The sequence below is a fragment of the Podarcis raffonei genome, chromosome 13 (assembly GCF_027172205.1).
Source record: "Podarcis raffonei isolate rPodRaf1 chromosome 13, rPodRaf1.pri, whole genome shotgun sequence".
NCBI lineage: Eukaryota > Metazoa > Chordata > Lepidosauria > Squamata > Lacertidae > Podarcis > Podarcis raffonei.
In genome coordinates, this window is record NC_070614.1 from 10,293,956 (window position 1) to 10,319,955 (window position 26,000).

At 46.7% G+C, this 26,000-nt stretch overlaps 1 protein-coding gene across 1 annotated transcript; it reads left to right on the forward strand.

Annotated features, from left to right (window-relative positions):
* Positions 1-275: 275 nt before the first annotated feature.
* PSME3 (proteasome activator subunit 3) lies at positions 276-16,350 on the forward strand. Its single transcript, XM_053361952.1, has 11 exons — positions 276-501; positions 6,335-6,367; positions 6,674-6,736; positions 6,974-7,078; positions 7,747-7,795; positions 10,749-10,861; positions 11,516-11,584; positions 12,650-12,717; positions 12,857-12,911; positions 13,282-13,368; positions 14,844-16,350. The coding sequence occupies exons 1-11, from the start codon at positions 460-462 to the stop codon at positions 14,922-14,924; spliced, it is 765 nt and encodes a 254-aa protein (XP_053217927.1). The 5' UTR covers positions 276-459; the 3' UTR covers positions 14,925-16,350.
* Positions 16,351-26,000: the final 9,650 nt, after the last annotated feature.

Sequence of the window (26,000 nt, forward strand, 5' to 3'; positions counted from 1 at the left end):
CTATATTATTATTATTATTACTATTATCTGATATATTACTATATTATTATTATTATTATTATTATTACAGTATTAGCTTTTAATCACGCCGGAACCATTTATCACTGGATCAGTTTCCCCGCGCGCTCATTCCCGTTTCTTCGTAACTCCTGTCAGGCTCCGCCCACGCCGCCCGGAAGCTGCTTCTCCAGCTCGTGCGTCAATTGCCCCGGATGAGGCGGGAGAGCGGAAGACAAAAGACACGAGCGGCGTGCGGGTTGGGGGGGGGGAGAATCACGTGGGAAGCTGGATGCGCGCGCGGCGGTTGGCTAAGCGGCGTCGGCGAGGCGTTATGCCGTCATTTCCGGCCGCGGCCAAGAAGCCGGTGGTGGTTTGCTCGGGTGGCGGCGGCGGCGGCGCGTTCGCGGAACGAAAACGAGACGGACCCGGCTCGAGGGATAGCGGTTCCCCCGCCCTGCCATGGCCTCCCTGCTCAAGGTGGATCCGGAAGTTAAGATCAAGGTACGGAGGGAAGCGGGGCCTCTGAGGGGCGGGAAGGAGGCGAGAGCGGCTAAGTCGCTCCGCGGGGCGAGCGTGCCCCGGAGCATGTGCAGAGCGCCGGCCTCCGGAAGGAGGCGGGAGGGTTTTTCCCCGGGGCGCTTCGGCCGCGGCTCCTCTCCGCTGACGGGGAGAGCGGGCCGGTTGCCATGGAGGGCTGAGGCCCTCCTGGCCCAGCGCCCTTGGGAGGGGGGGGCTTCTGCCCCGGGCCCGTCACCCCCCGCACCCCGCTTAGCCAAGACACAACGGGCCTGGCTCACCACCTTGCCATTTAAAGAGGGAGGCGGTAGGAACCCTTAGCCGCCTGCCTTAAGATTTCCGGATTGTATCCCTGCCTCTTGGGAAGTTGGCATGATCACACGGAGTCTTATTGCACGGTTGCAAGGGATCCCGGGGGGACTCGGGGGTTGCCGATCAGAAGGGCGGCAGTTCGAATCCCCGCGACGGGGTGAGCTCCTGTTGCTCGGTCCCCGCTCCTGCCCACCTAGCAGTTTGAAAGCACGTCAAAGTGCAAGTAGATAAATAGGTACCGCTCTGGCGGGAAGGTAAACGGCGTTTCCGTGCGCTGCTCTGGTTCGCCAGAAGCGGCTTTGTCATGCTGGTCACATGACCTGGAAGCTGTATGCCGGCTCCCTAAGCCAGTAAAGCGAGATGAGTGCCGCAACCCCAGAGTCGGCCACAACTGGACCTAATGGTCAGGGGTCCCTTTACCTTTAAGGGACCTGGGGGGGGGTCATCTAGGCCAGCCCCCCTGAAATGCAGTGATATTTCACCCAACGTGGCCCTCGAACCTTGGGATTAAGAGTGGCTGGGGAAACCCAGACAGATGGACGGGTATAGATAAATTATTATTACTTGTTGGGTCTCTGGACTGTAATAAAGGTTGATGATGATATCAAATTATTATTACAGTGGTACCTCAGGTTAAGAAATTAATTCATTCCGGAGGTCCGTTCTTAACCTGAAACTGTTCTTAACCTGAAGCACCACTTTTAGCTAATGGGGCCTCCCGCTGCTGCTGCGGCGCCGCCGGAGCACTATTTCTGTTCTCATCCTGAAGCAAAGTTCTTAACCCGAGGTACTACTTCTGGGTTAGCGGAGTCTGTAACCTGAAGCGTCTGTGACCCGAGGTACCACTGTATTATTATTAGAGTCGTGTTCTACCGATGGTGCATCTTTTCTGCCCAAGCTGCTGATCATTGGAACTACACTGCCTCTGGCCACAGGGGATGCGCTCTGCTTGACTCTGACAGGCCAAGGGCACCTGCCGTTGCTGCATCCTGCAATGGTGGCTTCTTTAGGCTGCTTGGATGTTACTGTTTTTTACCTGCCCTGCAGAGGGTGGGTTTATTCAGATCAAAGGGATTTGAGGGAAAAGTCTCCATTTAAGTCAAACTTCCAAGTTTATAGTAGCTCGTATATTTCCCAAGCAAGCAATGCATTCTGGCTGGTAAAGCAGACCTGTTTGCATCTAAATTTATTATATCGTCCAGGAACGTGCTATACACCTCAGATCATTCACCCAATATGACTTTTGCCCTGGCTAGATTTTATCAGCCTAGAAGAGTAATTGCCAAATTAAGGATTTCTGTGTGAAGTTAAGCAATGCTAAGCAAGGCTATGTTTCGGAAGCTCAGTACTGTACTCAGAACTGTGAGTTGTCATGTAGCGACTGGGCAGAATAGGGCTTTTCCTTGAGATAGAAAGTAGATGGCTGTGCCACTTGACAGCATGCTAATTCAACATTTGAACAATAATATATACAGCGCATGGCATATCGTGCAATATTTATAATGTTTGACTTAAGAGGTCACATAGTGTTCCTCAGGATTCATTTTTCATGTATAATAATAGAAAATCAGGCTTTAGCTCAGATCAGTTTGATAGCTCGTACTTGATCCAGTTTCATGGGTATTTTTAATGGTTATGTTCCACTTAGATTTCATTTGAACCCCAGCTATTTTAAACAGTTTTTTAAAAGAAAATATTTTTTTACAAAAAAATTAAGAACCATTTCTTGTCCTGAATCAATAGCCTATCAATTTTCTCTATTTTCTTCTCTTTTACCCAGCCTTAAAGTTAAGTTTCAGACTGGTAGCATGTAGGAAATAGTGCAGGCTCCGTTGCATTTTATATATGTATTACTATTCACCTGTCAATTTTCTGTTGCGGTAATAGGCTTTCTTGTAGTTTAAAGTGCAGACTTTCTTATAATAGGTCTGGATCTTGTGTGGTCCTTTTTTGCTTCTTTGTGTTTGGGAGAGCTTCCCATTTTAAAAATGAGTTTGCCCATTCACCTAGGTAGCTGTTAAATTCTCTCCTGCTTATTTTATTTAATGCATTTATACCTTGGTCTTCAGCTGACAATAAATCTTCCAGAGTAACTTGCAAAGATCAGGGGGGGGAAACAGGCCTTGCCTGCAGGCTTTCAACTTAAACACAACACAAGATTGGGAGGGGTGAAGGTAAAGAAGCAAACTCATGCACTAGTTCTTAATTATAAAGCTCAACAGCTTTTAATTCAACAGGTCATGGAGCTGGGTCTAAACATAATGGAGAAACTGCTGCTTCCTCCCCCTCTGACATCAGTAACGGCAGTTGGCAGTTAGAGCAGGATGGTGCGGAGGCAAAGCTGCGGCCAAGCATAATTTTTGGGGGGCAGAGGTATCAAGAGTGCTGCCCCCTCTTTTTCTGGTGGCCTCAAGGATGGCAGCTGGCTATTCCTGGAAGAGGGCACCTGTACTGAGTATTTGGAGGTGTGTCTGTTTTGCTTTCTGATCCTGCAAGTGATCATCATGCTCTGATCTCCTACATTGGATTGTAATAAAAAGCCATCCATGCGGGGGGCAGGGATGGGAAATCTGTCTTTCCCTGGACCCTCTTGAGTCCCTTTGCCCCCCCCCCGTACACTCTTAATATTTGAAATCAAGATAGTGTTGTGTATTATTTTTTAAAAGCAGGAGATGAAACAGAAGAAAATGGAGAAGCAAAACTGATTCTCCCCTACTCTTCACTCGATCTCTGTTATTACTAACAGATCATGGGCAAAAAAGAGTGTTGGAAGAGTAGGAACATCTCTGCTAGACCCTATATTCTTGCACAAAAGTAGTTGGTGGATTTCTGCTGGCTGCCACTACCATCCCAACCTACCTGAGCAAAGGGTGGCACATTTCCCTCTGCTGTCAGGGAATATTTGCATCAGCAGAGGCAAGTATGGTTGTCACATCCCTTGAGCTGTTTCAGAGGAAGGAGCCTCAAATCCTTTCCCTAAATAGGATGAAGAGTGACAGGTATGAGGGGAAAAGTTGTCCTGTTTTGGCAGACTCATTAACAGGAGGGTTTTAGAATTGTGAGGAGGGAGAAAGGGGGAGCAACTCTTGTTCCATTTATCTCCTTCTAGCAAATAATCTATCAGTTTCACAGATTTTTTCTATTTATCATGAAAACCCAAATACAAAGATCTTCAACTACAGAATGGTAAAACATTAAAGCAATCGTGAAACTAGCAAGAGTCAGCAGTAAAATATTTACACCCAGTGCAGTGTTAAAACAGGATGCCTAACTTGCCCCAAAGCCGCCTTGAGTAAAAACATGTTCTTGTCCACTGAAAAAAGACACGTGATGGGGAACAGTGAGTGCCGCAAAATTGGTGGCTCCAAGTAATCCCGAGAGCGAGGGCTGCTTTCTGTCTAAGTAACAGACCATGTGGAAATATGATGCAAGCCTTGCTATGCAAATATATGACTTTGCAACCCACATGTAGGAGGCAAAGTATTGCTTCTCGTGACGCTTTATGTGCTCTTCTTAAGTAAAAGGGATTTATATTCTTTGGAGAAAAAACAAAACTGTGCTACAGCCTTGAGGCTGAATCTATCCATTTCTGATAACATCTACTTTGAGGCAGTGATGGTTGTTGTTTTTAATGCATATTTGCTGTAGGTGAGGCCTAGATCCAGGGGAAGCATGTGTGTGGAGGAAAAATAACATTGGCTGACCCATATGATAGCATAAAGAAGTAGAGTAGACTGCTATAATTTGAAGGCTGTTTTGAAGGGAACATAGGAGATGGCTCACCTCATCTGCTGTACCTTCTTATACTGACACATCAACAGATCTAATGGTTGATCAGAGGTAGGACTGAGCATTGTCTGGTTTTCAACATCGTGATATATCACCAGATAAACATCACAATACAGTGGTACCTCAGTTCTCAAACGTCTCCGTTGATGAACATTTCAGAACTCAGAACGCCTAAAACCCGGAAGTAAATGCTTCCATTTTCGAACACGCCTTGGAAGCATAGCTGTCAACTTTTCCCTTTTCTTGCAAGGAATCCTATCGGAATAAGGGAATTTCCCTTTAAAAAAAGGGGAAAGTTGACAGCTGTGCTTGGAAGTTGAACGGCTTTCACTGTGTGTTTCTCAATTTTCTCAATGAAATTTGCAGGCCGCCCTTTGCGCCTCGGTTTTCGAGTGTTTCGGAACTCGAACCGTCTTCCGGAACAGATTATGTTCAAGAACTGAGGTACCGCTGCGTACCGATATATTACGATGTCTGAAACAAGGATGAAACAATGTAGGGTAATGTCCCGGCAACTGCCACTACTTAGGGTTGCAGAACTGACCCATTTTTACTTGCTTTTAACATATTGTTACACCTGTACAGAGCAACAGGGGTGGCAAGAAACATGAGAGAAGAAAACCTCACAGTTTTCCCCACGTCACAATTTTTTACATAGCTCACAGACCAATTGTGATATATCGCAGTGTCAAATGTTAAGAAACCATTACCGCAATGTGGGCTTCAAACCGATTATGGACGATTTATCGGCATCAGAGGGATATGTATAGAAGAGAGCTCCAGTACTGGCATAGCTTAATGGAGCCATCTTTGCAAGAATTAGCTATGTCAGTTGTTCAGCTTTTCAGCTATATGAGACAATCCATTTGCTGCAGGCTTAGACTACTGCTCCCCAGGCATGAGACATATTCTGTAGGCATTGCGTATGTACAACTCAGATAAAAACATGGAAGGATGGAGAAGGCAGGTAATTTTAGCCACTTGCTGGAGATGGCAAGGCTGCGTTCTCTTGTGGGTAGTCTTGTGGGGGCTGCATGCCAGGCAGGGCGTGCTGAAAGTGGGGAAGACCGAAGGCATAGGCATGTCCCATTCAAACAAATCCAGGCACGCCATCTAGCTGCGACAAGGACCAGTGATCTGACTTAGTATGGCCAGCTTCATCTGTTTATATGCATATGGGCTAAAAACACCCACTTGGGAACTTGTCGCTCTGGCCTTATGCTGTGACTGTTAGCAGCAATACTGTGCTGAGTTAGAAAAAGAAGCTAAAGTATGGGTTGGTGCAGGATAGGAAAAGAGATTGTGGAATCTCTAGTGGCAGCACCAAACTTCTAGATGGCCAGGAAGTAAAGATTCTTCCAACTCCATAATCCCCAGAATCAGCGGGGTCTGTAAAAAACTTGGAACACGGCTAAATGATTTCAGAAGAATGCTTTTCGGTGGTACATAACTTTTTGTGCTCTGGGTTGTTGATTCTAAGCAAATTGTGGACCCCTGAGGCCCACAGTGGGTTTGATCCCCATATGGGCCCCCTGCATAATGCTGCATTGCAAGGCTTTGGACTAGATGACCCTCGGACATCGTTTCCAGCTCTACAGTTCTTTGATTCTATGAGAATATTGTGCTACTGTACAGAACACAGCTCTGTGTATGCTTGGGTCGCTCTGTTTCACCCAGTTTGGACTCTGTTCTAAACTGCTTCTTTTCCCTCCTGCAGGTAGACTCTTTCAGGGAGCGGATCACAGGTGAAGTAAGTGTCGCGATTCCTTCCCGCCACCTGCCCTTAATGCTTAAGGGTCTGGGTGTTTCTGTTGCTGGAACATCTTGCTGGAGACCCTTCGATGACGCTTAAGAGAACTTCAGCTAGTCAGTTAGAGAGCTTGTCTGTAGCTCTGTTCTGGCCCCTGCAGTATCCAAGGCTCATGGCTTTTGCCTTTGGAACTGGTTCTAATGGTTCATACAGAGGGTTAATTTGGGGCTAATTTCTGATCTGCCCATTTGCAAATAATCTCGGTATTAAATCATGCATCACAGCTGGCTGTTCTTTGTCCTTCAGGCTGAGGATCTGGTGGCAAGTTTTTTCCCAAAGAAGCTTTTAGAACTTGATGCGTTCCTTAAGGTAAGAGTTGCAAGCCCAGTGCCTCTCACCTGGTTTTTCTTATCCAGTGAGTGGCTCTTGACTATAGCAGACTGAATTATTATTATTATTATTGTTATTGTTATTATTATAATATACCGTCCTATACCTGGGGGGGGGTCTCAGGGTGGGTTTGGTGTTGGATTCAAGTTTGGTTGGTTCTGTTTGGCAATGTGTTAAGCAATTTAACATTATGCTTCTGCTATTCTCCTTTCCTAGGATCCCATTCTGAACATTCACGATCTCACCCAAATCCACTCAGATATGAACCTTCCTGTTCCAGACCCAATCCTGCTCACAAACAGTCATGATGGACTGGATGGGGTAAGGCGGTTCACTTTACCTGGGTTTAATATTTGAGATGTTGATCAAAACTGCATAATGCTCACATTTACTGAGAGGGTCTGGACAGAGAGAAAGCTGTCTGGGAACTAGAAGCAAAAGCAGATAGTTGCTTGTGTCAGGACCCATGTCTTCCTCTCCATATACTGTGTATGCAGAATAGACTTTCCTGCCCTTATGGCATGAGTTAACCTTCTACAGAAGAAGCAAAGAAAGCCATGCACCTGACAGATTTCTCAAAAGTTGAAGTTCTATTTATAAATCATTGGAATTTCAAGACAACGTAGGGACTTGTGTTTCATTTTCTCTTGTTTGACTGAGATGGCAAGTCAGGAGCAGGATTCTTATACGTTCAATTAAACCCTTATTTAATTAGTTAAGGATGCAAATGGTATATACTTACACCAAATACACCTATTATTTTCTCTTCCTCTTGGCCTTCTTTTGGCCCTTTCTTTTTCCATACCCTCCTTTTGTAATTTCCTCTACCCATTTTTCTTTTCCTGCAGTTTTAGTTATTTGGATAAACACACTTCTTTAGATTTTACTTTGTATATGATTTGATACAATACATCCCCCCCCCGGGGCAAATAATTTTGTACATATTTGCTTTTTTTCTGTAAAAAAAAAAAACCTCCTTGTTTTTTCAGCCCAATATGAAGAAGAGAAAGCTGGAAGACTGTGATGAGACCTTCCAGGGTGAGTTCCTAAACCTCTACTGCTAAATTCATGGCATCTGATTGCTGTCAATGCTGGTTTGGGAGCTTGTGTTTGTCTTATGAAACTTGTCCGATTGAGTGAACGCTCTGAGCATACGGGGTTGGGAAAGTCCAGAAACCTTAAACTTTTATATTGGTGCCAAGGAATTGAAGTATTAATTCATTGATGTAATTGTGGTCTGCACCTTGACCATAAATTTGTCCCTGATGCAGCTGCTTCATACACAATTGACTCCTAGGAATTTGAAATGATCCCTTGAAATACTCCAGCTTTTCACTACTTTACTGCAGGACGGCTGGATCCTTATGTGGTTTCAATATTACAGTGGTACCTTTGGTTCTCAAAATTAATCCGTTCCAGAAGTCCATTCCAAAACCAAAGTATTCCAAAACTGAAGCACACTTTCCCATAGAAAGTAATGCAAAACGCATTAATCGTTTCCAGACTTTAAAAAACAACCCGTAAAACAGCAATTTAACATGAATTTTACTATCTAATGAAACAATTGATCCATAAAATGAAAGCAGTAATCAATGTACTGTAGTATAAAATAAATAAGACAGTGTTGTAGATGATAAAAATTAAAATTATTATTTTTTCTTACCTGCACTGATGATAGTCATTGCTTTTATCCATTTCCGCAGTCACACAATCAATCAATCAGTAGCTGAACTGGGTTCCACACAGTCACAAAAACAAATTAACCGAAAAAGCCTCAAAAACAAAAACACAAAATAAATAGCAAAAACAAAAGTGCCAAACTTAATCTGTTTGACTTCCGAAATGTTCGAAATCCCAGGTGCAGCTTCTGATTGGTGCAGGTGCCCCGGAAACAATAGCTGACAACCGCATCAGATGTTCAGCTTCTGAAAAACGTTCGAAAACCGGAACACTTACTTTTGTTTGAGAACCAAGGCATTTGAGAACCAAGGTACCACTGTACTGCCAAGATGTTGTGCATAGTGTTCCCAGACCTCCTGTATGGTTGAAATTCATTTGCAGTTAATTGGGAAAACCACAGTTGCATTATTTGTGGCCTGGTTTACGCTTTCAGTCTTCTAATTCACAACATGAAGTTTCAAAGAACAGAAATGGAGCGTAGGGATCCCAGGTTTGAGAGCCCAAAGCCACTATTTTTGAAATTATCTAAAAAGAGAGTCCCCCCTCCCCCCAAAAAATCACTGGAATTCAATTCCTATGTCATTAAATGGTCGAAATCAATAATATCTATGCACCAGCTAATTTTAATAGGTTTGTGGAAGAGGACATTTGAGCAGGTGCAACTTTTCAGATCTTGCAGTGCTGTGATGATAAATTGCACCTGCTGAAATTCCCTACTGCACAACTTTTTAAAGATATATGGTTGTTACCTCCTATATTAATGTGTTGTTGGTGGTGTGTTGTTGTTCTTTTGAAATCATTTTAATTTGATTTTACAAATATAAATTTATAACATTCCAAATGCATATCCATATATAGAGATTACTCTGAATATCGAGACTTTTCCCCCCATCCACTCCATGGGTCCTATTGTCAACATTTACAACTGCATATTATTCCATATTCTATAATTTAAATCAATCCATATTATCCATAGTATTGGTTACATTACAAGTGGGTTTCAAATCCTGCTCATGTGTCCATCTGCTTGCAGTGGTCTCTTAGATAAATTACAATTTTTCCCCATTCTTTTTTAAAGTTTTTGTCCTGAGTTAATGTGTTTGGTTCCTGAGTTAATGTGTTTAAAACACTTACTTAATAATAATAATAATAATAATAATAAATTTTTATTTATACCCTGCCCTCCCCAGCCAAGGCCGGGCTCAGGGCAGCTAACAAGCAGTAATAAAAATGAGCTGAATGAATACAACTTAAAAACAAGATTAAGATACAACATTAAAATATTGAAATATTAAAATACAGCCTCATCACAGGAGGAGAAAGGAAAAAGAAAGAGGGGGAGGGAATCAAATTGGCTCCAAGCCAGGCAGAACAACTCTGTCTTACAGGCCCTGCAGAAAGAAATCAGATCCTGCAGGGCCCTGGTCTCATGAGACAGAGCGTTCCACCAGGGCGAAGCCAGTGTTGAAAAGGCCCTGGCTCTGGTTGAAGCTAATCTAACTTCCTTAGGGCCTGGGACCACTTGTTGTTGTTGATGTTGTTTAGTCGTTTAGTCGTGTCCGACTCTTCGTGACCCCATGGACCAGAGCACACCAGGCACGCCTGTCTTCCACTGCCTCCTGCAGTTTGGTCAAACTCATGCTGGTAGCTTTGAGAACACTGCACAACCATCTCATCCTCTGTCGTCCCCTTCTCCTTGTGCCCTCCATCTTTCCCAGCATCAGGGTCTTTTCCAGGGAGTCTTCTCTTCTCATGAGGTGGCCAAAGTCTTGGAGCCTCAGCTTCAGGATCTGTCCTTCCAGTGAGCACTCAGGGCTGATTTCCTTCAGAATGGATCGGTTTGATCTTCTTGCAGTCCATGGGACTCTCAAGAGTCTCCTCCAGCACCATAATTCAAAGGCATCAATTCTTCGGCGATCAGCCTTCTTTATGGTCCAGCTCCAGGACCACTAGGGTGTTGCTATTTATGGACCTTAGAAGTGGGAATAGACTGATCCACAGTGGGTAAACACTCTGCCTGCGTAAAACCCCATGGGCTTCATAGGAAGCTGCCGTACACTGAGCCAGACCATTGGTCCATCTTGCTCAGTATTGCCTACAGCAGCTCTCCAGGGTTGCAGACAGGCATCTCTTACAGCCTTACCTGGAGATGCCAGGGGTTCAACCTAGGAATTTCTGCTTGCAAAGCTGTTGCTCTACCACCGAGCTTATGGCCCTTCCTGACCTGCTGAGCTGCAAGCACATGCATGCGCACCCATGCTCACACTCCTCCTCCATGGCATAAGTGGCAACTCTTTTCTCGTGGCACCAGGTACCAAAGTCTTTGTCATGCCTAATGGGATGCTGAAAAGTAACCAGCAGCTGGTGGACATCATTGAGAAGGTGAAACCCGAGATCCGGCTGCTCATTGAGAAATGCAACACGGTGAGTGCTGGGCTGCCTTTTCCTTCCTCTTTGGCCTCAGACGCTTTTCAGATCCGTTTCCTGTGGTGGTGCTCCGAACAGCAGGGATAAAATCAAACGTGCTTTCTTCCGGTTAGCTCGTCAGAGAGAACAAGGTGGCTAATTGTGCATATCAGCAAGGATGTGGGGTCGCAGATCTGGCCTCTGCTTGCATGTTACTGTGGCATACCTTGTACAGTATGAAGTTTGCTGAGGTGGCTAGACTTCAGATGACAAACTGATGCCTTGTGTGACTAAATCCTTCTCTGATCCCAGCATGGTGTAGTGGTTACGAGCAGTGGACTCATAATCTGGGGAACTGGGTTCGATTCCCCGCTCCTCCACATGCAGCTGCTGGGTGACCTTCTCTGAAGTCTCTCAGCCCCACTCACCTCACAGAGTGTTTGTTGTGGGGGAAGAAGGGAAAGGAGAATGTTAACCGCTTTGAGACTCCTTAAGGCAGCGGTTCTCAACCTGTGGGTCCCCAGATGTTGTTGGACTACAACTCCCATCATCCCTGAGCTCTGGCCTCTGTCTCAGCCTGAACTGCCTGGCTCAGATGCTGCATGTAGAACACTCTGCCAGCTGTTTTCAAAGTAGTGGCACCTATTTAATATGACATATTCTGCCCTGCAGGTCAAAATGTGGGTGCAGCTGCTGATTCCCAGGATAGAGGACGGCAACAACTTTGGCGTTTCTATTCAGGTAGTTCAGCAGTTGGGGGGGCGGGGGCAGAATCCTGAGGAACTGTCCCTTTCTGGGGTGGCGAGCACGATCAGAATTTCAGGAACCAAAATGCTTTTTCTGAGCAGGAGCAGTCACCATTAAGAAAAAGCGGTCGGAAAAGGGCAATATATATTTGGACTGCCTCTGGATCAAGTCACTTTTCTTCTTTAAGTTCTCAACATCCTTAACCTAGCTCAAGGTTGTTACCTGAACTAGCCAAACATTTAGCAGTCACAGTCAGTCCATCATTTGAAAAATAAGACTTTAGAGCCATCTTACCCAAAAATGGCGACTAAACCACGGGCAGGCAAACTAAGGCCCGGGGGCCAGATCTGGCCCAATCGCCTTCTAAATCCGGCCCGCGGACGGTCCAGGAATCAGCGTGTTTTTACATGAGTAGAATGTGTCCTTTTACAGTGGTACCTCGGGTTAAGAACTTAATTCGTTCCAGAGCTCCGTTCTTCACCTAAAACTGTTCTTAACCTGAAGCACCACTTTAGCTAATGGGGCCTCCAGCTGCCGCCGGAGCACGATTTCTGTTCTCATCCTGAAGCAATATTCTTAACCCGAGGTACTATTTCTGGGTTAGCGGAGTCTGTAACCTGAAGCGTCTGCAACCTGAAGTGTACGTAACCCGAGGTACCACTGTACTTAAAATGCATCTCTAGGTTATTTGTGGGGCGTAGGAATTCGTTCTTTTTTTTTTCCTTTTCAAAATATAGTCCGGCCCCCCACAAGGTCTGAGGGACAGTGGACCGGCCCCCTGCTGGAAAAGTTTGCTGACCCCTGAACTAGGCAATTCTGTTTTGGTGACTGTAACCTTGGTTTAAGGAGCCATTTGGCACCTAGCTTATATATCTGAGTTTCTAACATTTTTGGCCAAGGCTGGTTGGGTGACTCTTTCTGCCTTGTTGGGGCTCAGGCCTCCAGTTCATGGCAGAGACTCACCAGCATGACCTGTTAAGATATTGGTCGGCTACGTCCAGGTATAAGTGCACCTGAAAATTCTCTCAAATGTTTCTTCGTTGGCCCCTTCGTTTGCAGGAAGAGACTGTGGCGGAGCTCCGAACTGTGGAGAGTGAAGCAGCTTCATATTTGGACCAGATCTCTAGGTGGGTGCCTTTTCACGGCTTGGTGCAGAGTGCCTTCAAAGGCTGGCTTTTGTTGCAGAGGGGTCTGTCCCTCTGTAGTGTATGCTGTTTGGGCACCCCCTTGCCAACCGTTGAACCACCTCTCTTGCTTCCATTTCAGATACTACATCACACGGGCAAAGCTGGTTTCTAAAATAGCTAAATATCCCCATGTGGTAAGTGCAGGTATTAAGGTGATAGCTGAGTTTCTCATTACGAACTTTTAATAATGTGGCTAAAAGGCTTCCAGGCTGAACCCTTGGGAAATAATGTTGTCATGAGGGTCTGCTTTGAATTAAATTCTGGAGCACGTCGGCCTCGGCTTCTGTTTCTGTGGGTTTTGCATAGGCCTGTTGTCTCTTCCGACCAGTTCTTGATTGTCAACATCCTTTTGGGTTGGGGTTGGAGTCTAGGTATACTGATGGTAGTGACTGAGAAGACCCCGAGAAAATGGCCGATTTGCAGGTGACTCTCGGCTGGGAGATGGAATGAGGCAGCAAGTCCACTTAGTGCAAAGCAATTCTGGCTAAATAACTGTCTCTGCAGGAGGATTACCGTCGCACGGTGACCGAGATGGATGAGAAGGAATACATCAGCCTGCGGCTCATCATTTCGGAGCTCAGAAATCAATATGTAAGTCCAGTTTTGAAGACGATTCATAACACCTCCCTGTAAGGTAAAGTAAAGGTACCCCTGCCCGTACGGGCCAGTCTTGACAGACTCTGGGGTTGTGCGCCCATCTCACTTAAGAGGCCAGGGGCCAGCGCTGTCCGGAGACACTTCCGGGTCACGTGGCCAGCGTGACAAAGCTGCATCTGGCGAGCCAGAGCCGCACACGGAAACGCCGTTTACCTTCCCGCCAGTAAGCGGTCCCTATTTGTCTACTTGCACCTGGGGGTGCTTTCGAACTGCTAGGTTGGCAGGTGCTGGGACCGAGCAGCGGGAGCGCACCCCGCCACGGGGATTCGAACCGCCGACCTTTCGATCGGCAAGCCCTAGGCGCTGAGGCTTTTACCCTATTTAGGTGCTTGAGGGTGGGGGGCTGGGGCTTGTAACAGTTGAGTCAGTTTTGCAGAGGGCTGGTCTCTCAACCAGTTATTAATTGCTGAGGCCTCTTAGGGTAGATGGGACGCGGGTGGCACTGTGGGTTAAACCACAGAGCCTAGGACTTGCCGATCAGAAGATCGGCGGTTCGAATCCCCGCGACGGGGTGAGCTCCTGTTGCTCGGTCCCTGCTCCTGCCAACCTAGCAGTTCGAAAGCACGTCAAGGTGCAAGTAGATAATTACTGTATTTTTCGCTCTATAGGACTCGCCCGACCATAGGACGCACCTAGTTTTTAGAGGAGGAAAACAAGAAAAAAATATTCTGAAACAAATGTTGTATAAGCTACTGTACTTAATAAACAACCGGTATATCAGAATCATATTACAAAATCGTATTACAATGTAAAGTAAACAGCAGTCTACAATGGCATTAAGAACCATCATCACTGTCATTAACAAATGAAGAGAGACTTTAAGGTTTGAGTACTCTTCTAGTCTTCTGTGAATCCCAAGAACTCATCACTGCTAGAGTCAGAATTTATGAAGCTCAGTTGCTCACAATCACTGACATCACTTTCTTCGCTATCTTCATGTAAAATACCATCTTTGTTTCCATCCAAAGCATTGCTAATGCCACATTTTTCCCTCTCAGTCCTCTTCCTCCCCTCTCTCAGCGAACAGCCTGCCCGCTGCTCGCAAACATTCCCTTTACTTGAATTACAGTCAAGAAACAGCTGAGCAGAGCCTCTCTATCTTTAAAGAGCCACACCGAGTGAGCGTTTCTGTGGCTCTTGCTGGCTTTTCTTGTTTTCCTCCTCCAAAAACTAGGTGCGTCTTATGGTCAGGTGCGTCTTATAGAGCGAAAAATACGGTGATTGCCGAGGCCTCTTAGGGTAGATGGGCCCCTTCTTCCTGGAGTATGTGGTGTGGCATCACTTGTCTAGGCAATAGCAAGCTTTGCCTTTTTTGCCTGGGGGGGGGTGTGTGTGTGCAAAAAAATTGTTTGCAAGCCAGATCCTCCCTGAGCCAAGAAGAAACCAGCCCCTGTCTCCTCTCCCGCCAGGTGACTCTCCACGACATGATCCTAAAGAACATTGAGAAGATCAAGCGACCCCGGAGCAGCAACGCCGAGACCCTCTACTGAGCTGTCGACAATCTGAACTCATGAACTGTTCATTAGGCTCAAGGCAACCCTTTTGCCTCAGTTTATGTGACTATCAAGATGGGGAATCTGGCTGGAAACAGTCCTCACCACACTTTTAGTTAAAAAAAAAAATCTAAAGAAACTCTCCTAGCTTTTTCTGGTTGGTTTTTATTTGGGTCTCGGGATTTGCCCCCCACCCACCCTCATCTCTTGACACCCAAAAGGTATGGGGCAGAGCTTCTCTTCCTGCGTGGGTGGGAACAGGATAGCGGCCAACCTGCTCCAGGCAACCATCCCTGTGCCAGCAGTCCTGAATGACCCTGTTCTGTAGCAGCCGGGAGGAACTCTTCCCTTCTAGGTAGCGTATCTTTGAACTGGTCGAGAGCAGCGTCAAGTTCTGCTGGACCAGTTCAGTTTTCCCATTGAAAAATGCATTTGGGGGAATCGAGTGCCCTTTTCATCTCACATGGCTGTCCATGCCCACTGTCCAATCATGCAGATTCTGATGCCACTGTGTCGAGTTTTTCCTTCCTGCCCCCCCCCCCCCCGTTGATTCGTTGTTCTGAATCTACAGTAATCTATTCCGGATTACGTACTGCACTTAAGCAGCTCTCCTCTCGATACAGCACTCCTTTTGCCTGGCAGGTAAACCCAGTGGAACCCTGGAGTGCAGTGGGCGTTCTCTGGATTTCGGGCTGGGGCAGCGCTGCATAGACATTTGGCCCTGCAGAATCGGCTTGCCTAATACTGGCACAGCCGAGCGAGTGCCGAAGGACTGGAGAATTTCCCCGTCTTTGTTCTTCTTCTCTCCCACCCGAATATAACAAGCCTAGCGGTTGTTCCTGGAGGGGCCCTTTCTGACCTTCAAGAAACCCCAGGAAAGCGTGTCTAGGTTTTGGCCCTTTGCTGCGTGAACGAATCCCGCTGGGATTCTTTGGTTTTGCTCTTTTCTAGTCTTCAAGCAAGCAGGTAGGGGGCACCAACTAATAGGAGTGCTTCAGTTTCCCTTGAGATCTACTCTTAGTCTTTATATTCCTCTTGTGCCGTAGTATTGTGAGTGGTGTTAGATATGTAAAAACAGTGGCAGCGTGAATGCCGTTTATCGGCCCCTCTCCCTTCCCTTGGTTGCTGTTTTTATTTTTAAAGAAATCTCTGCCAGCCTCCTAAGAGCACAGGAAGCTCACCTTCCCTGTGCCCTTTGCAGATGCCTTTGTTATTGTCATTTGTAGCTGGGCAAACCTTAGTCTTCCCTGGAGGGCAGACTCTTGCGACAGCTGCCGTTGTAGCTGCAGCCCGAGAGTAGTCCTCGCCTGCGTTTCTTTGTATCGGCTGCTTTGTTGGATTGTTCATATTTCCTTGCCACATTGAACGTATGTACAACTTTTACTATGTTGAGAAATTAAAAGTAATAGGTACTTTGAATTCATCCTCGGCAGTCACCGTGTGTACGAGCAACCAGGGTCTCTGCGTGATGCTCCGTTGGTCTTGCGCCCCATCTGGCCTCCGCCTGTTTGGACTTTGTTCGGTAGCAGCAATCTGTCATGATGTTGAGTTGAACTTGAATATTCACTCTCACGTTCTCCTCTAGAAATATTGGTGGCCTAAAGGGCATCGGTTAAGGCCCCAGCTTCTGCTCCTGTCAGTATTAATACTTAGTACTACATCACCAAGTTTATCTTTGCTGCTCCTGGCGCTGAAATCTGCTCATTGTGACGTTCTGCTTAGGGCACCTATTGTAGCATCGAGCCGTGGTCCAACTGGCTTCAAGGCTGAACTAACATTAACCAGCTCAAGGTGAGTCATGGGTTGATCTCTGCTCAGAGTGGCCCCCTGTACTTGACTTTTGCAAAGTGTCAGGTACGCTACGGGTGTTGCAGAGCTGTGCATCTCTGAATTGCCTGTCAGATTTTGTGGAGAGCAGTGTGTCTCCATAATATCAATCCCTTCAGTTGTTGCCCCTTCGCCCAGAGGGTTCAAATCGTGCCTTTTTGGGCGCTTGCGCTGCCCCTGCAGCTTGAGAGCTGACGTTCTGCTCAGATCTCTGGGAGCCAGACTTCTAGGCCATGAATTGCTATATTCACCCCGATGTAACAACATAGCTTCCTACCTTGTGGGAGAAATCGGACTGAGTTCTTATTATGAAAGTTTTCCTTTGTGCTGAGAATTCTGCAGTACTTCCTGTGTTAGCCCTCTGCCCAGACAAGCAAGAGAGCTTAGATAGAAGGTGTTTGCGCCTTGTGTGTGTCATGTAGGCTGCCCTAGTGGATTCACTATTTTTGTGCAGTGTTGCAAATGTGTGTGCCTCCAAAACCCATTGGAAGTGCACCATTCAGTGTATTTACTGCACTGTGCACTCTGGAGTTTGCATAATTAACTCTCTTTTTAAAAAACAAAATCGCCTCCTTATCTGTGTCCACAGTTAACCATCTTCTTAGACCTCCCTGATCAATAAGAGACCTGGCACAACATGACAAAATGAGTACAACGGCACATACTGCCGTGAGATCCACATTCCATTGTGGCTACCCAAGGTTCCAGCTGGGATGAGGTGGTTTGAGTAAAGGTGAAGGATCGGTCAGGGGACTGTGTCAGTCCGGGGCCTCGGTTGCACAGGAACAATCTCAGTACAGTAGTACCTCGGGTTAAGTACTTAATTCATTCCAGAGCTCCGTTCTCAACCTGAAACTGTTCTTAACCTGAAGCACCACTTTAGCTAATGGGGCCTCCTGCGCCGCCGGAGCACGATTTCTGTTCTCATCCTGAAGCAAAGTTCTTGCCAAGCAAGCCTTGACCTCAGGTTGACCCCTAACAGGCAGGCTGGAGGTCATGTGGCCATACCCAATGCCTTTCCAAAGACCATTGCATCTGTCATCAATAAAGTTGTGGCCTGATTTGACCCAATTAAAATAAAAATAAAAAATGAAGCAAAGTTCTTAACCCAAGGTACTATTTCTGGGTTAGCGGAGTCTGTAACCTGAAGCATCTGTAACCTGAAGCGTATGTAACCCGAGGTACCACTGTACCTGTGCTTGAAGCTGCTGTTCTGTAACAGGAACATAACTTTGTGCTGCCCTGGAAGTGAAGTGAATACCCAATTCACCACAGAGTGCCTCCTACTTGTCAAGGGACCTGCTGATGATGGTGAAGATCGTTCCACTATATAGGAGAGTGTGAAGTCCAAATATTCCAGATCTATAAGAAGAGAGATGCTCTGGATGGGGGCGGGGACCCTCGTTAAACAAGTCAATATACTTGAAATAATACCATATAAAAAAAACAAGCATAGTGGCGTCAGCAGCATTAACAAACTCAGCCTGAATCTGCTGTGGTGTGAAAACCCCTCAGTACAAACATGCAGCTTTTACATGGCCTTCTTGTCTTGGTCGGCCTCCGTTGCTTTTGAAAGGAGGATTCGCTTCTGATGTACCCATACTGAAACTGAGAAGCATCATTCCTGCTTTGTTTCTTTGAACGCAATGAAGGGGAAGGGAAATGGCAAATAACAAAGAGGACTGGAGGCTGGGGTCTTGTCATGGAGGTGTGTTTAGTGAATGGCGCTCTCAACCAGGGATGGGAACCTCTGGTCTTCAGATGATGATCAGTTCAGATTCCCCTCAGCCCCAGCCACCATCGCCAGTGGTCAGAGATGGTGGGATCTGTAGTCCCCAGCAGCATGCGAAAAGTCACACGTTCCTTATCCCTGCTGCAAACCTTTCCTGGACCTAAGGAAGCTGGAGAGCACCTTAACACTGACCTAGGCTTATCGTTCTAGGTAACTGGACTGATTGCGTGTGAGAGCAAAAACCAGTTTGGCTTTACTGATGACACCCAAAGTGATTGTGGCCAGTTTGCAGGTGGAAGAATGGCAGGTCATCAAAGACAACGAGGCCTTGTTCTAGTCCATGGTGGCTTATTCTACAATGGATCTGTTAATCTTCAAGGTGCTGCAAAGTTCTGTTTTGCTGCAAAAGACTTAACATAGCTACAGATATACATATATGCTCATCCGTTATACATCAGCTGCCTTTGGTAAGAAAGTAACTTGCTTTCCTCTGTAAGCAAGTGTAAGGCATGGTTAATGTTCACACTGATGGTTGCAATGGATGGAAACTCAAAACTTGGGTTTGAATTTGGATGGCTGCAAAACTATTGAGTGCGTAATTCAGATTACCAGCCCCCTGTTCCTTCTGATGGGACCATCAAGTTGCATTTAGTTGACCTGTACAATGGCATTGGTTGTATTCTCCAAATCAGTGTTTTTACATGTGAGCCGGGGCAAATCGAAACGTTCAGATCTGCTGCGTAGGATATTTGCTGAAAAACCACAGCATTAAGCCCCTTTGTAACTTTTTTGTTCGAAATTCCTGCCTGCAGTTCTCCTGGAATTCTTCAAACTGTAAAGTTGGTTTTTCAACTTTTTTGCTTTATTGTCAAAGGATCTACCAACAAGCTGCTGGTGAGATTACACATTAACAGGCACACAATGTGGTGACAGGCCTTTTCTCAGTACCATATCAAAAGGCAGGTTGAATTCCATCCTGACGCTTTTGCAGCAGAAAATAGTGTGGTTTGGCTTGGCTTTTTGAAGTATGTATTTCACAAACCAGGTGTGTTATTTTTAACATGGCCAACATTAAAGTCAGTTTGTTCGATTTAGGATTAACCTAAATTCGTGATCAGGGGCGCAGGTGGCGCTGTGGGCTAAACCACAGAGCGTAGGACTTGCCGATCAGAAGGTTGGCAGTTCGAATCCCCGCAACGGGGTGAGCTCCTGTTGCTCGGTCCCTGCTCCTGCCATCCTAGCAGTTTGAAAGCACCTCAAAGAGCAAGTAGATAAATAGGTACCGCTCCGGCGGGAAGGTAAACGGCGTTTCCGTGTGCTGCTCTGGTTTGCGAGAAGTGGCTTAGTCACTTGACCCGGAAGCTGTACGCCGGCTCCCTTGGCCAATAAAGCGAGATGAGCGCCACAACCCCATAGTTGGCCACGACTGGACCTAATGGTCGGGTCCCTTTACCTTTTTAAGTTCGTGATCAGTGCTCAAATAACTTGGGTACTGCTACCATAGCTTCCCATGAATGTCCCGAAAAAAGAATTACGAGCAAGTAAACAAGACAATAATAAATTTTGGCTATCCTTGCTTGCTACTCCCTATTCCTCACCTAGTCTTCACTTCCTGAGAGCTTCTTTTCCTTAACATGCCAGGCTCTTCCTAAAGCTTTTCTCTGCCTGGGTTACTATTTGCTCCCTCTCTAACAAATTCATATTCTGCATAGCAGAAACTCAGTATTTATACAGATGTCCTGTTTCACATTAACTTGGCACACAACAATGTCTCCAGTCCATTGATGGCATTCCTCCCTGGTAGGATGTTGTATTCTGTTTTGTTTTGGCTTCCCTGCCCATCTTCCCTGTCATTTGCTATATAGTAATCTTCATCCTCCTTACCAAGAAATTCCTTGATGACCTTTTTGATATCAGGATTTGTTTTTAAAAGAGTATAGACAACTTCCCTTCTTCCACATGTTCACCAAGAGTAGGTCTCTTGGCTCACCATAAACCCTTTGGCATTGTTTTCTATCTGCCTGTAGTGTGGTGTTTTTAGCTTCATCTTGTCATCCATTTCCTTGAAGTCTGGTAACCCGGTGCGAATGTTTTCGTTGCTGTTGAAGCGTGACCAGTTGGTAGCGTATGATGTGGCTCCATAACTGGAAAAATCCTTGTACTTTTCTGTTTCCTTTTAACTGTGGAGGCACATAGAGATGCTTTAAGGGCACTGTGTACTTTTTCACACACAAATTAATTAGGAGAATTTGACATAAAAGTTTGAAATCGATAGTCTTACCTGAATTATTTTATTTAAGCACATTTGCATGCATTTGCAAGGTTGGCCTAAATTCTTCATCTTCAGAGAAAGCTCCGAAGGAGTGTTCATTCTTGTCTCTATTCTCCCTTTGTCTACCAAGATGTTCCTGTCTATGTGCCTGTACAGTTTCAAGCCTATTTTTGGCCTATTTAAGCAAGGAGCAGGGGGAAAGAAAGAAAGTGTCTGCTGATTGTTCAGGGTTTTTAAAACGAAAATGAATTGTGAAGAGCTCTCAAAGGACTTCTCCAAACGGTATGGATGGGCAGCAAAATGGCAAATGCGATTCAGTGTAAACAAGTGCAGAGTGATGCATGTCAGGGCAAAAAAGATTCTTAATTTCACATAGACACTCACGGCAGTGACTGACCAGGAGCGAAACCTTGGCGGTTAATGTGTGACAGCCATTGGAAAAGGGGAATCCCCTTCTAGGGATCATTAGAAGGGGAAAATGAAAACAGAACTGCCGTTACAAAACAAACCTCTGGTGGGCTGTATTTGGAATACATGCTGGGAAAGGTTCAGAAAAGTGTGCCCAGAATTATCAAGGCAGCGGAGAACTTCCCCTATGATGGAAGACTTTTGGGGCTTTTTAGGTCAGAGGAAGGTGAGGAAGAGGCAACATGATAGAGGTGTATAAAATTGTCCATAGCCTGAAGAAAATGCGCAGAGAGGTTCTCCCTGTCCCCTTTCTCATAACGCTAGAAATTGTGGACGTCGGTTGAAGCTGAATGTTGGAAAAATCAGGACGGGGAAAAGCCAGTGCTTTGCACAGTGCAGTGGTAAACAATGGAATTTGATCCCACAGCTGGCTTTAAACAGGATTAGGCAAATGCATGGGGGCGACAGCTATCAATGGCTACTAAGCATGATGACTGTGTTCTTCTACTTTCTGAGGTCAGGTGGCGCTGTGGGTTAAACCACAGAGCCTAGGACTTGCAGATCAGAAGGTCGGTGGTTCGAATCCCTGCGACGGGGTGAGCTCCCGTTGCTCAGTCCCAGCTCCTGCCAACCTAGCAGTTCAAAAGCACGTCAAAGTGCAAGTAGATAAATAGGTACCACTCCGGCGGGAAGGTAAATGGCGTTTCCATGCGCTGCTCTGGTTCGCCAGAAGTGGCTTAGTCATGCTGGCCCCATGACCCGAAAGCTGTATGCCAGCTCCCTCGGCCAATAAAGCGAGATGAGCGCCGCAACCCCAGAGTCGGTCACGACTGGCCCTAATGGTCAGGGGCCCCTTTACCTTTATGCTTCAGAAAACCAGTTGCTGCAAACTGCAAAGAGTGTTTCTGTGCCCTGGTCCTGTTTGCAGGTTTCCCAAAGGCATCTGGTTAGCCTCTGTGAGAACACGATGCTGGACTAGATGGGCCAACAGGTGGTGGTGGTGGTGGTGGTGGTGGTGGTGGTGGTGGTGGTGGTTGTTGTTGTTGTTGTTGTTGTTGTTGTTGTTGTTGTTGTTGTTATTATTATTATTAACATTTGTTCTTTTGTTTGTTGTATTACGCACCCTTCGCCAGCGGGTCTCAGGGTAGGTTGCAACAATTACATTCAGAGCGTCCAGCAGTAGGGCTGGGCGATACCTGGTTTTCTACATTGTGATATATTCCCAGCTAAACATTGTGATATGCCAATATATCACAACGTCAGAAACAAGGATGGAGCTATGTAGAGTCGTTGGCTGGCTTCACGGCTTTTCCAGCACTGTGATATTTGCGTAGCACAAACACACCACTATTCACAGTACAGTGGTACCTCGGGTTAAGAACTTAATTCGTTCTGGAGGTCCATTCTTAACCTGAAACTGTTCTTAACCTGAGGTACCACTTTAGCTAATGGGGCCTCCCACTGCCGCCGCACTGCCGGAGCACGGTTTCTGTTCTCATCCTGAAGCAAAGTTCTTAACCCGAGGTACTATTTCTGGGTTAGCGGAGTCTGTAATCTGAAGCGTCTGTAACCTGAGGTACCACTGTATATTGCCAGGTCAACAGTTAGGAAACTGATATCGCAATACAGACTTCAAACCAGTTTATAATAACAATTCATTATTTATACCCCGCCCATCTGGCTGGCTTTCCCCAGCCACTCTGGGCGGCTTCCAACAGAACACTATAAAATACAATAACCTATTAAACATTAAAAGCTTCCCTAAACAGGGCTGCCTTCAGATGTCTTCTAAAAGTCTGGTAGTTGTTTTTCTCTTTGACATCTGGTGGGAGGGCGTTCCACAGGGCGGGTGCCACTACCAAGAAGGCCCTCTGCCTGGTTCCCTGTAACTTGGCTTCTCGCAGTGAGGGAACCGCCAGAAGGCCCTTGGCGCTGGACCTCAGGTTTGGGACGATACATCGCCCAGCTCTAGTGGTCAGGCTATAGCATCCTAAGAAAGGGACAAGAAAGCTGCATAGGATGCCACCCCAACCAATCTACAGCCCTTTCGTACTTCGCTTTCTTTTTTTTAGGTTTTTCCTGCAGCCACAGATAATAGTTGCTCTTCCGCAGGAGTCTGCAGAAGCTCAGTATGCTAGGATGCTGAATTCTGCATCAACAAAATGACGCTGCACAGTTGAAAGCTCGGTAGATGCTGGAAGGAATGATTTCAGGTCGTGCAACGCAAGGTCTGCCCTCTTCAAAGTCTGCTAAGTTCTCGTGCTGCTGACCAGAAAGCTGAGCAAACGGAGCTTGCTTCGTGCTGGCCGTGTTCGGTCAGTGATCTGGCCCAGCGCATGATGCTGCCTTCACCTTTTCAACTGGTGTAGAATGAAGCTTTCTGTTTACAAGTGGGCACGCCGAGAGCATGAAACACTGCCAGTTTGGGTCTCGATACAGGACTGCCTCTAGCATTCTAGGTGATGATTTCAGTTTACGCTTCGCATCCCGCACAGACCAGGGGACTGATACCTTCTCAGTACAGTGGTACCTCGGGTTAAGTACTTAATTCATTCCGGAGGTCTGTTCTTAACCTGAAACTGTTCTTAACCTGGAGCACCACTTTAGCTAATGGGGCCTCCCGCTGCCATCGTGTGATTTCTGTTCTCATCATGAAGCAAAGTTCTTAACCCGAGGTACTATTTCTGGGTTAGCGGAGTCTGTAACCTGAAGCATATGTAACCTGAAGTGTATGTAACCCGAGGTACCACTGTATGTGCGCCATCACAATCTGTCAGTGGAGAGCAAGCAGTCTCTCAAGGAGCCCTCTGTACAGCTTGGGGACGAGGGTGGAGCTGTGGTCTAAACCACTGAGCCTCTTGGGCTTGCCAATCAGAAGGTTGGCGGTTCGAATCCCCACGATTGAGGGAGCTCCCGTTGCTCTGTCCCAGTTCCTGCCAACCTAGCGGGTCGAAAGCATACCAGTGCAAGTAGATAAATAGGTGCTGCTTCGGCGGGAAGGTAAACGGCATTGCCATGCGCTCTGCCTTCCGTCATGGTGTTCCATTGCACCAGAAGTGGTTTAGTCCTGCTGGCCGCATGACCCGGAAAGCTGTCTGTGGACAAACGCCGGCTCCCTTGGCCTGAAAGCGAGATGAGCGCCACAACCCTGCCTTTAACTGGACTTCGAATCCACACGATGGTGTGAGCTCCCATTGCTCTGTCCCAGCTTCTGCCAACCTAGCAGTCTGAAAGCACACCAGTGCAAGTAGATAAATAGGTACCACTGCGGCGGGAAGGTAAACGGCGCTTCCATGCACCCTGGCTTCCGTCATGGTGTTCCATTGCACCAGAAGCGGTTTAGTCCTGCTGGCCACATGACCCAGAAAGCTGTCTGTGGACAAACACCGGCTCCCTTGGCCTGAAAGCGAGATGAGCGCCACAACCCCACCTTTGACTGGACTTAACCGTCCAGGGGTCCTTTTTACAGCTTGGGGACAAGAGCTTCACATGGTAGCAGGTCTTTAGCTGCGGCTGTAAGACAAGGAAGGGGAAACTCGATCCCGGGGCACTCCAGACCTCTGCATCTTGGCCTCCGGCCTGTTCCCTCCCCAGCCCCTACCTTGCGTAGCTCTCTGTTTGGGAGGGGAGTATTGTAATTTTCTAGCGTCTTGTTATTGAAACAAATACTGTGGTACCTCAGGTTAAGTACTTAATTTGTTCTGGAGGTCTGTTCTTAACCTGAAACTGTTCTTAACCTGAAGCACCACTTTAGATAATGGGGCCTCCCGCTGCTGCTGCGCTGCCGGAACACGATTTCTGTTCTCATCCTGAAGCAAAGTTCTTAACCCGAGGTAATATTTCTGGGTAAGCGGAGTCTGTAACCTGAAGCATATGTAACCTGAAGCGTATGTAACCCGAGGTACCACTGTATATGTAAGCGCGTCTGTTAATGATTAAATGTTACCTCCCTCATCAAACATTAAAAACTTCCCTATACAGGGCTGCCTTCAGAAGTCTTCTAAAAGTCAGATCGTTGTTTATTTCCTTGCCATCTGATGGGAGGGCGTTCCACAGGGCAGGCACCACTACCGAGAAGGCCCTCTGCCTGGTTCCCCGTAGCCTCACTTATTGCAGTGAGGGAAACGCCAGAAGGCCCTCAGCGCTGGACCTCAGTGCCCGGGCTGAACGATGGGGGTGGAGACGCTCCTTCAGGTATACTGGGACCATTTAGGGTTTTAAAGGTTAGCACCAAAACTTTGAATTGTGCTCGGAAACGTACTGGGAGCCAATGCAGGTCTTTCAAGACCAGTGTTATGCGGTCTCGGTGGCTGCTCCCAGTCACCAGTCTAGCTGCCGCATTCTGGATTAGTTGTAGTGTCCAAGTCACCTTCAAAGGTAGCCCCACGTAAAGCGCATTGCAGTAATCCATGCGGAAGATAACTAGAGCATGCACCACTCTGGCGAGACAGTCCGTGGGCAGGTAGGGTCTCAGCCTGCGTACCAGATGGAGCTGGTAGACAGCCGCCCTGGACACAGAATTGATGGCTGACTGCTTGGGATCGGAGGACTTTGATCTGTAGGATTTAAATTACGTTGTCCTTTTGGCAGACCTTTGTTGTTTTTGGAAAGAGGATTAGATGAGTTTGTGGAAGATCAGGCTATCAGTGACTTGGAGACACAATGGCTGTGTTCTACCTTCAGTACTGGAGGCAAGGCTGCCTTGGGGTAGCGGTTGCAGGGGAGCTCAAGTGCACTTGGGCTCTGCTTGGGGGCATCTGGTTGGCCTCTGGGAGAACTGGACCAGTTGGGCCCTTTGGTCTGATCCATCGGGAAAAGCAGTAGGCTGATGCCA